At 45.8% G+C, this 14519-nt stretch overlaps 1 protein-coding gene across 2 annotated transcripts in view; it reads left to right on the top strand.

The window, feature by feature from the left end:
• Positions 1–14519, top strand: part of LOC140903958 (phosphatidylinositol 5-phosphate 4-kinase type-2 beta) — a 49537-nt gene that overhangs the window by 23788 nt on the left and 11230 nt on the right. For both annotated transcript variants that reach the window (XM_073326010.1, XM_073326011.1), the window contains 3 exons: positions 4449–4546; positions 6921–7017; positions 14005–14157. In XM_073326010.1, coding sequence (XP_073182111.1) covers positions 4449–4546; positions 6921–7017; positions 14005–14157 — 348 coding nt within the window. The remainder of the gene's footprint in view (positions 1–4448; positions 4547–6920; positions 7018–14004; positions 14158–14519) is intronic.

The following is a 14519-nucleotide window of genomic DNA, read 5'->3' as shown; positions in this document are numbered from 1 at the left end:
TGTAAAGTGACCATTTATTTTTCAAGACTGCCCAAGAACAGATTTCTTCTAAAAGGTCTTTTTGGTGGGAGGAGATGAGGGGAGGAGAATGGTGGGAAACAACTTGTAGAGGGCCAACAGTGTGCCAGGCATTTTACAAACGGATATGAAGACATCCCTGCCCTGAGTGCTTATGGTCTAGGACAGTAGCTATAATGTAAACGGATGGGATTAGATTAGTCAGCAAATGCACTGACTGAAAGGTGAATCCCAGTGTCTCTTTAGCGAACATAAGAATGGCCATACCAGGTCAGACCAAAGGTCCATCTAGCGCAGTGTCCTGTCTTCTGACAGTGGCCAGTGCCAGATGCCCCAGAGGGAATGAACAGAACAGGGAATCATCAAGTGATCCATCCCCTGTCACCCGTTCCCAGCTTCTGGCAAACAGGTTAGGGATGCCATGCTACAGCCAACACATCAAATCTGTTCCCTTCTCTCTCCACTGGCTTCCCACAGAATATTGAGTCAGGTTCAAAGTTTTGGTTCTTGACTCCTGGGCCCAGGAGACATCTAAAAGATCACCTAAAACTGTGAGATAAAGACTGTAGCTGATAACTTCACTCCTCTGGCACAAAGGGAGTTTCTACAATAAGGGTAAAGCTCATCTGTGCAGGAGACAACTTTCTCGGGGGCTGGCCCAACACACTAGAATGAACTGCCCCAGGAGCCAGGGACCATCACAAACCTCGCCACCTTCTGTGCCAAGTGCACAGTTCTTTGATTTTGCTTTCTGTGACACAAATTCATAGTAACGTGCGTCTGCACACGCTCCTCTCCCTGGGGAGCGGATGAGAGAACAGACATGACAGATGTTAGTCACCTTGTTTAATGCGCTGTTGGAAGGCACTCAGGTACTATGGCGATGAGAGCAGTATAAATACGTACGTACTGTAGCATGCCTTTGTAGTTCCACTTTTATTTGGTCAATATTTAACATCTAGTGTCTCACTCCTCTAAGAGGACTATGCTTAACAGGCCCTTTGGAAGACACATGGTTGGTTGGTCTTTTTGGGGGGGACTTTTAGAGTTCAATGGCTATTAGCCAGGATGGTCAGGGGTGCAAGTCTGTGCTCAAGGTGACCCTAAACCTCTGACTGCCAGAAGCTGGGAGTGGAAGACTGGGTGGATCGCTCTATAGTTGCCCTGTTCTATACACTCCCCCGGAAGCTTTGGTGCAGGCCACTGCCAGAGACAGGATCTTGGGCAAGATGGACCTTGATCTGACCCAGTAGGTCAGCTCTTACGTTCTTGTGACTTGGTAGGAAAAGATGGATGCACTGAAAACCAGTAGTAATGGTTCTGACTTGAGCTTTCAAAGGCAATGTGAGGGCAATAGGTTTTTTTCCTGTCCTTCAAATCCTAAAAAAGGATGTAAAATATGGCAGCTATCTGTTATAGTAACAAGGTGTGCGGGTTACACTACTCGAAGGTCTGGGATTTGCTATATTCAATCCTGGACTGGTGCCAAGAATGAGGGACCAGTGGAGACCTGACATACTTTCAGAGGCAAATAGCTTGTGAACAGCAGGGACTAGAAACACCTGTTCAGCTCTTTATTCTGTTGATCACTTCGTAAGGTAATGATCCTCTGGTGGCCCTGTCATCTCAGGGCAAGTCACTTCCCATGTTCAGTATGGGATTGTAATGCCCTCCTTTCAAGGGAGCTATGAAGCATAAGTAACTCTTTATAAAGACAGGTTTCAGAGTAGCAGCCGTGTTAGTCTGTATTTGCAAAAAGAAAAGGAGGACTTGTGGCACCTTAGAGACTAACCAATTTATTTGAGCATGAGCTTTCGTGAGCTACAACATCCGATGAAGTGAGCTGTAGCTCACGAAAGCTCATGCTCAAATAAATTTGTTAGTCTCTAGGGTGCCACAAGTCCTCCTTTTCTTTTTGCAGTGTCTAAATGTCTGATCACATCATTCCACTGGCTTTAGATGTGGTGCCGGGCTATGCCTGGCACTCATGAAGAGTTGAGCTGTGATCCAGTGCCATCCAGAATAAAATCACACCCCGTTCATGTGTAATGGCTGTTCTCTGCTGACCCTCAACTCAGTATCCAAAAGCTGGTGGCGGCGTCCAGTGAGTGCAGCTGGCTTGGGGAGGAGGCTGCCAGCGAAGGACTCTTCCCTTAGACGTTGACGCTGAGGCGCTGTTCTGTGGGGCAGGGCGTGCTTTGAATGAGCGTTGGAGTAGCCTCAGTGCAAATCACACCTGTCAGTCGAAAGGGCTGTACCAGGTAAAGCCACTGCGGAGAGCCAGGAGTAGGCAAAGGTCAGGCTGAAATCTTTTTGCCTCCCGTCAGGGAGCAGTTCATTCATACACTTTTCCTTGCAGCCATTGGCTTTGGATACCTCTGTGGCTCTGAACAGCACTGTAATGCTGCCTTTGTCACCCTTTCTGAGCTCTGTGCTAGAACAAGCAGATTATGGCTTGCCAGCTCTCACCATGGCGCAGGATAAAAAAGGGCTGAAAAGGGTATGTCTCAGGAGAGGCGATTTAGTAGTTCCCTCCTACTAGGCAGGATAACTTGGAAGCTGCAAGCGGCGCCTCTTATTAACGCAGAATTGAGGGTCTGCTGCACCCCCCACCTGGGTCATCGCCTTTCACTTTGCACTTCTACACACAGCCCTCAGTATCTGCTTTGTCCAGGATCAGGCTTTCAACAAATGCAGTGAGAGTATCAGTCTCTTCGCTCCATTGCAATTTACAAATGATAGGCAGCATGTAACATTATTTATTCATTCATCTGTATGGTACAACAAAGCACTTTATGTAAGTGGGTACCATCCCCTGATGCTGCTACAGAGTAAATACTGGGCAGTGCTTTAAAGAGCTTCTGCTTTCAAATTTTAACCAGACAAAGGCCCTTTTACTTTCCTCCTCATTGCTGATTCCCAGGGTTTTTCTCTTTAATAGTTCTCTTTTCCCTTGGTAACACACCTGACGTTGCCGTGAAAATGCAGTCCAGAGTTTGATTCCTCAGTTTATGTGCATTTCTTTTATTGGCAACAATGAGAAAAGAGATGTGAAAAATACTTGTCTGTTCAGTGGTTGTTTGCTAAGATATTAGAACGGTTTGGATAATCCTCTGGCCATCTCTAGTGCTTTCCATCAGCAGATCTCCATGGTCTTTGCAAACAATGAATTAAACCTTGCAGTCTCCCCAGGAGGTAGAGCTATATCGGCCCCATTTTACACATGGGGAAACTGAGGCGCCATGAGGTTCAGTGACTTATCCAAGGATTCTGAAAGTCAGGATCAGAACCCAGGTCTCCTTACTCCCAGCCCACTGCCTTAACTACAAGGGCAGGCGGCTGCTTCTCTTCAAGTATTACCGGATTGGAGCTGGCACATTTTAAAATAACAAAGATAATTGAATTGCGGTGGAATTACTTTGTAAATCCACGGTGTTAATACCAGATCAGTGAGTTGGGACTGATGTGGCCGCTGTGAATTCCAAATTAACGAATAACGATTGGACTTGTCTTAGTCTGAACAAACTTTGGGGTTTAGGTAAAGCTGAAATGGAGGGCATTGCTTAGCGAGCCATGCTTGCGAAGAATATTTCAATGCGTCACTGGGGACAATCACACTTTGATATTTCGTATCAAGTTGGTTCACTTAGCATATTATAACCACATGTAGCCTTCCCGTTGTTTTATCACAGGCTATTTCAGCCCATGGTGCAACAGGTTGAATGTTCATACATGGCTTTCTCAAAAGTCGCTGTTCTGCAGCGTGGCAGCTGAATACCCAATTGCCTGTTTCCATATATTCCTGTGGTTGCCACACGTGAACAGAGAATCACAGAGAGCCACTGGAGTGATTCATCCTTTGGGGGAGTGTGGGATAAGAACTACAACAGACAGCCAAGGAAGGAGCCGGTATCGCTGAGACAGCTGTATTGGCTAGAGAGAAGCAGTCCAGAACCTCTGTCACTGTCCAATCCATTATTTATAACAGTGAAAACTAGCCTTGGAGTTTGTTGCCAGTGCAGCTTTTGACCTAAAGAGAGAGGAGTGTAAAAATAGAAAATCTGAGTGATGCCTTGCAGTACATGGTTAAGTCTTTGTTCTCGAATCCTATCATGGGTGATCAATAGAAGGTTAACAAATTGTAGCTGCCTTAGAATAATGCAGAGCAGAGGTTGGCTGGAAACGTACTTGCCACGTCACTGGCAAGTATGTATAATGCCCTTTTAAACTTGAAACCACAGCACTTTCCCAGATCTGTTCAGCACAGAAATATGCTCTAAAAGTTGAGTGAACTGTATCGCTTCCAAATCAGTTTCTAGCAAGTATTCAACAACACCCATAGCTTTCTGGGATCACCAGTAAACCCACTGATGATGACAGGAGATCATGATTCAAGTTCTGAGTCTTGTTGGTTTTCCTTTCTCTTACAGATCAATGAACTAAGCAATGTTCCTGTCCCTGTCATGTTAATGCCAGATGACTTTAAAGCCTACAGTAAGATTAAGGTGGACAATCATCTTTTCAACAAGTAAGTAGGTGTGGTTTCACCTCTCACCCCTCACTGCTCATTCTGTCTGTAAAGAGTTTCCGCTCTCCCTGAGGATTGGTAGTGACCAGTTCAGATGTTTCCATGCCTGGTTGTAAAGAGAGAATCTGTCATGATTTGAAATATGCTCCCCTACGTGACATGCCAAACCCGCCAAGCAGGGAAGTGGGTATTGTGACGGCCTGTGCCACGCTACCTTGTGGTTTGGCCTTGGTCACTTCAGTGGCAGGAAGAATGGTCATGCAGATGTGCTGTGATAAGGAAAAGCTATCGCTGTAATCACAGATGTGTAGTTGCTGGATTGGGTTGAATTTGTTTTAGTGCTTGTGGAGGGCTGTTAATCCAACACCCCGAGGCTGAAGTTCTCTCTCCTCTTCCCACCCTGCCTGACCTGTCTGCCTCAAACCGGCCCCAGCGAGACCACCTCTAGGAGAGTGCGTGTGTGTGTGTGTGGGGGGGGTCCCATTCTGCACAACCCCTTTGGTTCTTTTCTCTCTGCTGAGGTTGCTGACAAGGGAGCCAGTTGCTCTGGGGGGCTTTGTGATGTGGACTCTTGTCCGTGGGAACCGGACAGAGACCACCAAAGATCCTGTGTTTGGAAGTGCTCAGAAACAATAGATGTAACTGATATCGGGAGTGGCAATATGTTACCTGGCTCTGAGCCTCCCATGCTGCCTCAATTGAGGGGTGGGCTGCATGAGAGAATCTTGCATTAAGAGGCACAAGACTGGAGCAGATTCATCCACGCTCCTTTGTCTTCTGACTGTTAAGCACTTGCCACTAACTGACCTCCTCCTTACCTTGCTTTATCAGTCCCAAAGATCTGCTCTGAAACTAGAGGACCGGTTCCCCAGCTTTTCATCTTAAACAGTCATGATGTATTACAGGGGACATCTGAATTATTCAGCAGAACAAAAGCAACAGAGGAAAGGGAAGAATTTCTCCATCAAATCTGGGCTTGTAGACAGGGGAGAATCATTCTACCATGTGGTCAAAAAAGACAAATAACACTTGCCCAAATTAGCCTCCGGGGACCAACTGGTTTCTGTAGACACATCTCAGACTCTATGGTCCGTTGCTTGAAAACTTTGTTCTGGATTAGGGAAGCTGTGCTGTCAATGGTTAGGGCACGGAAACAGAAGTACGAGACCTGTATCACTTACTCTCCCTGTGCCCATGAACAAGTCATTCCACAGCTACACGCTTCCATTCCCTTACCTGCAAAAGGGTAAAAATGATGCATGCAGCTTCTAAAGCATTGAGAACAGAAGTGCATTGTGCTTCTGATTGGAAATGCCACAATACAGTTGGGAATGTGGACTCTGAGCTTTCGTGTGAGACTTTTATTTTGGCCTTTGAATAGAATCCTACCATGGTTTTGGATTAGGCTTTCATAATCATAGAATGATAGGACTGGAAGGGACCTCGAGAGGTCATCTAGTCCAGTCCCCTGCACTCAAGGCAGGACTAAGTATTATCTAGACCATCCTTGACAGGTGTTTGTCTAACCTGCTCTTAAAAATCTCCATCATTGGAGATTCCACAACCTCCCTGGGCAATTTATTCCAGTGCGTAACCACTCTGACGGTTTGGAAGTTTTTCCTAATGTCCAACCTAAACCTCCCTTGCTGCAATGTAAGCCCATTGCGTCTTGTCCTCTCCTCGGAGGTTAAGAAGAACAATTCTTCTCCCTCCACCTTGTAACAACCTTTTATGTATTTGAAAACTGTATGTCTCCTCTGTCTTCTCCTCTCCAGACTAAACAAACCCAATTTTTTCAATCTTCCCTCGTGGGTCAGGTTTTCTAGACCTTTAATCATTTTTGTTGCTCTTCTCTGGCCTTTCTCCAATTTGTCCACATATTACTTGAAATGCAGCGCCCAGAACTGGACACACTACTCCAGTTGAGGCCTAATCAGTGTGGAGTAGATCAGATAATAACGATTGATAAAAGCACACATCACTGTGAATTTACACAGTCCTTCACAACCATATAAGAAGTACACCCTCTCCCAAAGAGCTTGCAAACTAAGGGCCAGACCTAGAAAACACTTACATACACTGGTAACTTTTTATGAGTTATTATTTCTTATGTATTATCATAGTGCCTAAAACCTACAGAATTTAATACGACCAGATGCATAGTACAGGTAAGCATTTGCAGAATGAGGCTATTAGGTAACACACAGAATGATGATTCAGGAAAACACAAATCTGAGAATGGAGGAGAAATAGGTAATTGAAACACTTCCGGGGCTAGTGTTAAAGTGGTAGGAGCTTAGAGCAGGAAAATAGCTTTGAAAATTGTACTACAATAATTTGCTGCACTTGAATAACGTCTTGCTGTTTGTCTTAGGGAAAACTTGCCAAGCCGTTTTAAATTTAAGGAGTACTGCCCGATGGTGTTCCGAAACCTCCGTGAAAGATTTGGGATTGACGATCAAGATTATCAGGTATGGGGGAAAAAACCCACTTGTGGAGATTGCAAATATCGAAATTCATGCAAAGTTTGGTTTTGCAGGTTTCTAAAAGAGCAGCAGTGGAAAGGGGGCGTGTCGTGTTTGCAGGTTTGGGGGCCTCTTCAACAAAGTTAAAGCACTGAGTGATTATTTTTGTACTAGGGTTTTATCAAGATGCTCTGTGTTTGGGACCTGTCCTAACAGCACAGCTGTGACCATTCAAACCTGTTTCAGAGGTGGGGGCAGGGAAGGGAATGGCCCATTGTGTCCTGCAGTTTGGCTTAAACCAGGTTGTCAGAGTGGTTGCAACTCACTGGGATGTAACTGAGCCTCCCTTCTTCTTTGTAGTTTTTGGCTCTGAAGATACTTAACAGGCAGGGAGATAAGAGGCTACTTAAATTAGATAAAACAGATTAAAAAAAGGAAGGCTTTGATGGCAGCCTGACCTTTAGCAGTATGAGTGTCAGGTAATTAAAACATCTTCTCTTTGTAGCTCTGCAGGAGTGGATAACTGTTGGCATCGGGCCAGCAGTGGTCCGCTGATGTGTACCGACATATTCTTTGAAACCTGCAGCATTGGAACAATGTATTGATTAAGTCTGATATTTGATTGTGTTTTCACGAATATGATCGCCTTGTAAAAATTCTCTCTCCCCCAGCACTTCACCCACTTAATGCTTTCTGGCATCCTGGCAATATTTTTCAGAAAGATCATCACAGTTCACTCTCATTATTTCTCAGTTATCACCCAGCCTCCTCTGGCATGTTTCGAGGCTAGTGTAATGAGATTTGTTTTCTCACCCCATTGGAAGCAAAGGTGTAACTGCCATTATTATTCCTTTGGATGACCACGCAGGGCTCATCAGGGCGGGGGATTGGGAGCTACTCAATCCAGTTTCTCATTTCCTACTTCAGGGGCCCGGAGGGGAGCATATGTCTGTGCTGCTCTGACCCGTTGTTGCCAGCATCACCAAGAGATCGAATGGGCCGTGGAAATGGAATGCCCCTGTACAATGGATCTGTCCAGATTTGAGTTGACACATTGCCAGTGGGCATCATGGTGGAGGTCTAAGCTGCTTGTTTTCTTGCTGTCCTTAATCCTTCAGACTTCAGAGCTGTCAATCCAGCACCTTTCCTTAGCCTTACATTGGTTAATTGTTTTAAAGGTTTTTCCCAGTTATTTTTCTACTGTAAGAGTCAGGTCTCAGTGTCTACAGCAAGATAGCTTCATGTCCTGTAAGCCTTATTAGAAGCATGTTGAGAAGAGAGACAGAGTGGTTACAGCATGAGACTAGGAGCCGGGGTGCCTGTGTTCTGTTTGCCACTCTGCTACTGTCTTGCTGTGTGACCTTGGGCTTGTCACTTAACCCCTCTGCCTTAATTTCTTCAACTGTAGAACGTGGTCTGTACAGCACATTGAGATCTCTGGATGGAAAAGGCTGTGTAAGTGCAATTCCCTCCTCTTAGGAGCATGACAGGGCTCTTGATGAACTTTGATTTTGAGGTTTTTTTCTGTAACTATGTTTCAGGAGAAGCCTCTTTCCTTATACCCTTCCCCCACACTTGTTAGACTCCCTTCTAGTCTGCTGCCTTATTGCACACCCAGTCAGAATGGACACACACAGGCTGTTTTCACAGAGCAGAGCAGATTTCCTATGGCAGAAGCAACAGTTTTCTTTGCTTCTCTTCTGCAATAGATGGTTCATCACAGTGAGAAATCAACAGTGGCTGCAGTTCCATGACCACATTTCATACCGCTAGCTGCTGTGACAGCCCATCTGCTGCTTTGGAGATGGAGCAGAGGGGACTATAAAGAGAGATCCTGTTGGAGGGTGAGGAGCTGTGTGTGTGTACACGCACACACAAGGAGCATGCCGAGTACTTCACAGTTACAGTTGAATGATTAACTATGCAGCACGCACAATCTCTCCTGGAAGTTGCTTGTGATGGAATATTCCTTTCATCTTATCTCTCTCGGACATTGTGTTTTTCCGGTGCACATGCTTTCTTGAGTTTTGGCCCTTGGGAGAGTGGCGTTCTATTTCTGGTTCTGCCATTGGCCTGCTGGGTGACCTTGGGCAAGTCACTTCCTTGCCATGTGCCTCAGTTTCCCCCTCTTTAAAACGGGGATAATGATATTACCGTCCTTGGCTAAAGCACTTTAAGAACATCAGAGTGGCCACACTGGGTCAGACCAATGGTACATCTAGCCCAGTAACCTGTCTTTCGACAGTGGATGGTGCCAGATGCTTCAGAGGGAATGAACAGAACAGGGTAATTATTGCATGATCCATCCCAGCTTCTGGCAGGTGGAGGTTTAGGGACACCCTAAGTTTGGAGCTTTGAGATTCACTGATGAAAAATGCTCTACAGTAGACGCTTGTTTGCAGTAACACCTGGGAAGAGCAACCACGACTAACGAGCAACATTTCCCCTGGGAACGTTTTCCCTACTGCGAATTGTCAACACTCCCCGTAACAGCAACAGCCGCTTAGGAGCAACACAGCAAAAGGCTTTGATATGTTGCTACTAATGAGCATCTACTGTATAAGAGCGTGGTTTTATTATTCTCAGTTACACTGGGATCCATCACAAATAAGGAATTTCTCTAACAGGTGCTGTTGGGTATTTTTCATAACCTTTTATTTACTATGATAAGCTCTGAAAAGGCTTGCAGCGGAAACCCACCTTTTCCCTGTGCCCCCACTCTGCTTGCACTTAATCTCTTGCCTGCACATTGGTATGAAGAGCAGTGGAGTCTAGTGGTTAGCAAAGGAACAAAAGTCAGGTCTCCTGGACTCAAATCTCAGCTCTGCCACAGATTCACTGTGTGAACAGGAATTCTTACGTCCGTCTTAGTTTTCCCCGTTGATAAAAATGCGGATATTCTCAAACCACCCAATGAAAGCCCTTAATGATGGTAAGGAATTCTGAGATCATCCCGTGAAAAGCAGAATATGTGTAAAGTGTCCAGGAACCCTTGGCTGCTGGTATTACGAAACCAAGTGGAAAAAATGGCGCTAAGGTCGTTGACGTTGCTTTTTAAATACTAAAGATGGAAATGCCCTAGTGTGCGTCCACGCGCTAATACTGGACACAACTGCATGTCAGGGCCCAGTGCTGCTAACGGAGCCACGTCAGCCAAAATGCTGGGGGGCTGTGGGCTCTGAGCAGGAGGATCGGAGTTCTCTCTCTGAAGTCACTGTGAAGGTCTGAGTGGCTGTGATGTGCAGCCATGTGAGGGGTGTCAACAGGAGGCCACTGATTGGTTACAGTATCATCTTTGGAATCTCAGTGACATCTGGAGAGAACCCACATAAGCCAGTCACTAGAGATGACTAGTCGCTCCTTTCGGTGGTATGGACTATGCCAGCCTTTATTTTTTTCCCCTCCTGCTGTCAGACATTCTCTGTACAGTGATTGCCTTGTACTGGCAGAGGAAGTGCTGTCGCCTAGCCCATTGGCATGATTTCGTGCCAGGCTTTATCCAGATCTTGAGGCAGAAGGTTGGACAAAGCTATCCGAACTCCAGCTGATGCGTAGCGGGTTGGCTGTAAGAAATAACTGTGTGGGTGTTGGCTTCGCACAATTCAACGTGCCTCTTACATCTGTTTGTTAGCCGCTTTCTCGCCGTTGTTATTTTTGTCCTGTGGCTAATCTGCCTTAGCATGTTTTTATGTAGCCTAGATGCTCATTTCTTAGGAAGTGATTCTGAGTAATACAGAGTAACCTATCTGGGAACACCATTATTGCGTCACTTCCCTCTCTTGCCTAATCTGTCATTTATGTAGTGCCCGTCACTCTACAGGAATCCTTTCTCCCGTCTCTGGGGTGGGACAGTGTCAGCTGTTTAGCAGCACTCCATTGGACTGAGGCCATGTCAGACAGGACGTAAAGAATGCTGCATTCATTTGAAATTTCAGTGGGGTTTCAGGCAGGTAGAATGTAATTATTTGAGTGGGAATTTGCCCAGGAAGCTACATTTTTATCATCCCTACTCTATGGGGGAGAGAGAATAAAGTAAAAAAGAGCGTCACGACAGGATCTCTACATGACTACAAATGGTTGGCATTTCTACTTCTTGTCCCCTCTAAAAAAGGGGAAATGGGCTTGATGGTGGCAACTGCTCTGTTTTTTGAGATGATGCGTGTTAGCCCACACAGCACCTACTAAGCTGCAAATGTCAGCAAGAAGCAATCCCCCATGTCCCTCTCCCTTCCCTGCTTTCCCTGATGGTTTCAAGGCCATTGGCAGGAAGTGAGTTTTTCCCCTTCTGCATTAAAGTGAGGTGCATTTAAATGCTTCGTTCGAAAATGAAAAATCTCTCCTCTCAGCTTATTTTTTAGTTTGCAACTGGAAACCCCCGTAGTTCACAGCAGGCTCTGTTTGCCTCCATGTCCCATGCTCCACAGGAGCAGAAGAGCAGGCTCCCTCTGCTGGTATGCTTTAAAAAAGCTCCGTGAATGGAGGAGAGAGAGCAGTAGTAATTACTGGCATAAAAATATGGGATGTTGTTGTCTGTAACTGGTATCCAGAAAAGCACACGTGCTTTTGGCAACATAGCATCCTTCATCCCGATGTGCATTTCGAAGCACACATACAGGTGTGAGGTTTAGCTTGTGTGGGTAGATATAAGACCATAGCAAAATAAAATGGAATGCTTCAGAGTCTAATAAAATGAAGATTTTGCTCATATACATAAAACAATGTGTGGGGGGGCGGGGGGGAGTTGATCTTTAAAAGAGGAAGGATGGCCTTGTAGCTAGAAGAGAGATCAGAATTCGGTTCCTGGTTTTGCCGCAGAATCTCTGTTGGACCTTGGGCAAGTCAATTCATCTCTCTGTGCCTGAACTGTCCAGCTTGTGAAATGGGGAGGACAATCCCTCCTCACTCTCTCTCTGAGTAGCGAGTTCAGTGGGTCGTGGACAGTCTCTTCCTGTGCGTATGTGCAGTGCCCAGCACATACACATGGTACGATGATAGAAGCGGGAAAGGTGCAAACCAGCTGTTCTTGCAGAGCAGTTGCAGCAAGGGGACACTGCAGTAATGGGTAAGGGCGAAGTGACAAAAGCTCGTTATGTTAACTCGTTATGGATTGAGGAGGATGTCGGTATGATCGCTTAGACCAAATGCTCAGCTACAGGCATGCAGCAAAGAGAAATGGGGAAAGATCAGAACAGAAGATTACAGTCTGTTACCTGCCAAGGTTGCTTAGACTGCAAGTTTTAGGGGGGAGGGATAGCTCAGAGGTTTGAGCTTTGGCCTGCTAAACCCTGGGTTGTGAGTTCAATCCTTGAGGGGGCCATTTAGGGATACCAATAGCAGCTCGGTTTCAAAGGCTGCCAAGAATATTTGCTTCGGGCTGAAAGCTTGATCAATAGTCTCAACCAAGGAGGGGCTAGCCAACCCCACAAATAGAAGAAAAATCCATGTGGTAGTTTTCAGATTAGAAAATCTTGAGACAAGAGCTCCTCTCCCCCAATCGTTACATTATATTGGTCCTACTTTGAGCAGGGGGTGGGACTAGATGACCTCCTGAGGTCCCTTCCAACCCTGATATTCTATGATTCTTTGGGGCAGGGACTGTCTCTTTTTGTGTTGGTACAGTGCCTTGTAGGATGGGGCTTGGGCTTTTAAGGTGCTACCACAATATAAATTATCGTAATAAAGACACCAAGGAAGCTTTTTCTGTAATGGTTTCACTACACTAGACTTCTAAAAATGTCGCACTGGTGCAGTAGTGGTGAAAGTGCTAATGTAGACCATCTGCTGGCATTTTGACCACCACATCATATAACCCTGCTCCCTGTGTATAGATGGCATGATGACTAAAACCCTGGCAACCACCAGAACACTGGCTGTCCCCCACTTCAGCTATCACCAGCAAAACCGGACTAAGATCACAATGCTGGGAATCTTTAAGGGGTAGCGAAAACAGCCTAGAATAGATGTGTCTTCTGTGGCTACTACGTAAATTGCAGTCTCCACATTTCTAGCACTCCACTGTATTGTGTTTCATTAGGACGTGAGGCTGTTCATTAAGTGGTGTGGTCAAAGGATGAAACAATTTAATTGCACCCTTGTCGCAGAACATAATTGTCATGGATTACTCGACTCGGCAGTTCCGTTTGGATTTTCCAATCTTGCAGTGAGGATTGAGAGAAGCGGCTACATCTTGTTCCTAAGGGTGGGGACAGGAATATAAAGGAGAGCTCCTCTTGCATGTTGGAAGAACAATCAGTATTTCTGTTCTCTAGGCCCTTTGGTCAAACTCTCAAGAACAAGAATAGCAGGGAATGGCTTTTGGGTCAAAGGTGACCTGCAGAGGATTTCTAAGCAGTTAGGTGTGTGCCAGTTTTTTGCTGCTTTACGATGGATCAAGAAAGTGACATTTTTTAAAAACCCTTTATTCCTACTTGTTTTTATACCCTGGATGTATCAGGAATGTCCAGTCTGGCTGGCCTTGGTTTTACTGGAGGAACTTGAAGGAGTCTCTGACCATATGTGTTGTGAGTCCTTGCACCATCACTGAAGGGGTGAGAGATGATGACTCTTTAGCAAAGACTTCCTTGCTTCAAAACGTGTGTTAATCACTGGCATTAAATATGTGTTAACAAATTGATGGGCAAGCTTTTTACAGATGGAGGCCTAAAATCAGGGTGCTAGATCCCAGATCTAGGCACCTAAATAAGTGGCCTTGCCTTTAAAAGTGTTGAGCATCCAACAGCTCCCATTATTTGTATTACCGTAGAGTCTAGGAGGTCCAGTCATGGACCAGAATATTAAGTACTAAGTGCTAGGGTGCTGTACAAACAGAATAAAAAGGCTGTCCCACTGAAATCTGTTTATCCCATTGAGAAGGTAGAGAACCGCTGGACCGGTTGAGCTGATGCCTTGGCTTTAAAAGGGGGGCCTGCAGCTCGTTACCATCTCCTCTAATAAGATCAAACCTCTTCTCTCCTCCCCATTGTTATCCTTCAGAACTCTGTAACACGAAGTGCTCCAGTGAACAGCGACAGCCAAGGTCGATGCGGGGCCCGTTTCCTGACCACCTACGACAGGAGGTTTGTCATTAAGGCAGTGTCGAGTGAAGATGTAGCAGAGATGCACAACATACTAAAGAAGTACCATCAGGTACGGTGAGTCTAGAACCCTGAGGAGAGGGTGGCGGATAACGCCTTAGGGGCACGTCTGATGAATTGAGACTAGCCCTTGGATTCAGATGGAATGGCCATAGCTTCAGCTACAGCTCGCCGGCAGCCTTCGCGCAGGGGAGGTTGTACGGTTAGAGACTGGATGTTGCCAGTGGCCACAGGTTGTCTTCTGTTGCTTTGGGAGCACAATGGGATTTTTAACTTCACCTCTCCCCCAAAGGCTTGGCCCTCCTAACAATGTAAATATCCCTGCCCTGCAGGCTTGCCAGTGCTTGAAAGCTGTAAATCGAGACCTCTTCTTAAGGTTCCACATTGGATTAGAAAAGCTTTCCAGATGGATAA

The sequence above is a fragment of the Lepidochelys kempii genome, chromosome 27 (assembly GCF_965140265.1).
Source record: "Lepidochelys kempii isolate rLepKem1 chromosome 27, rLepKem1.hap2, whole genome shotgun sequence".
NCBI classification, from domain to species: domain Eukaryota; kingdom Metazoa; phylum Chordata; order Testudines; family Cheloniidae; genus Lepidochelys; species Lepidochelys kempii.
This window is presented reverse-complemented; position numbering and strand designations above follow the sequence as displayed.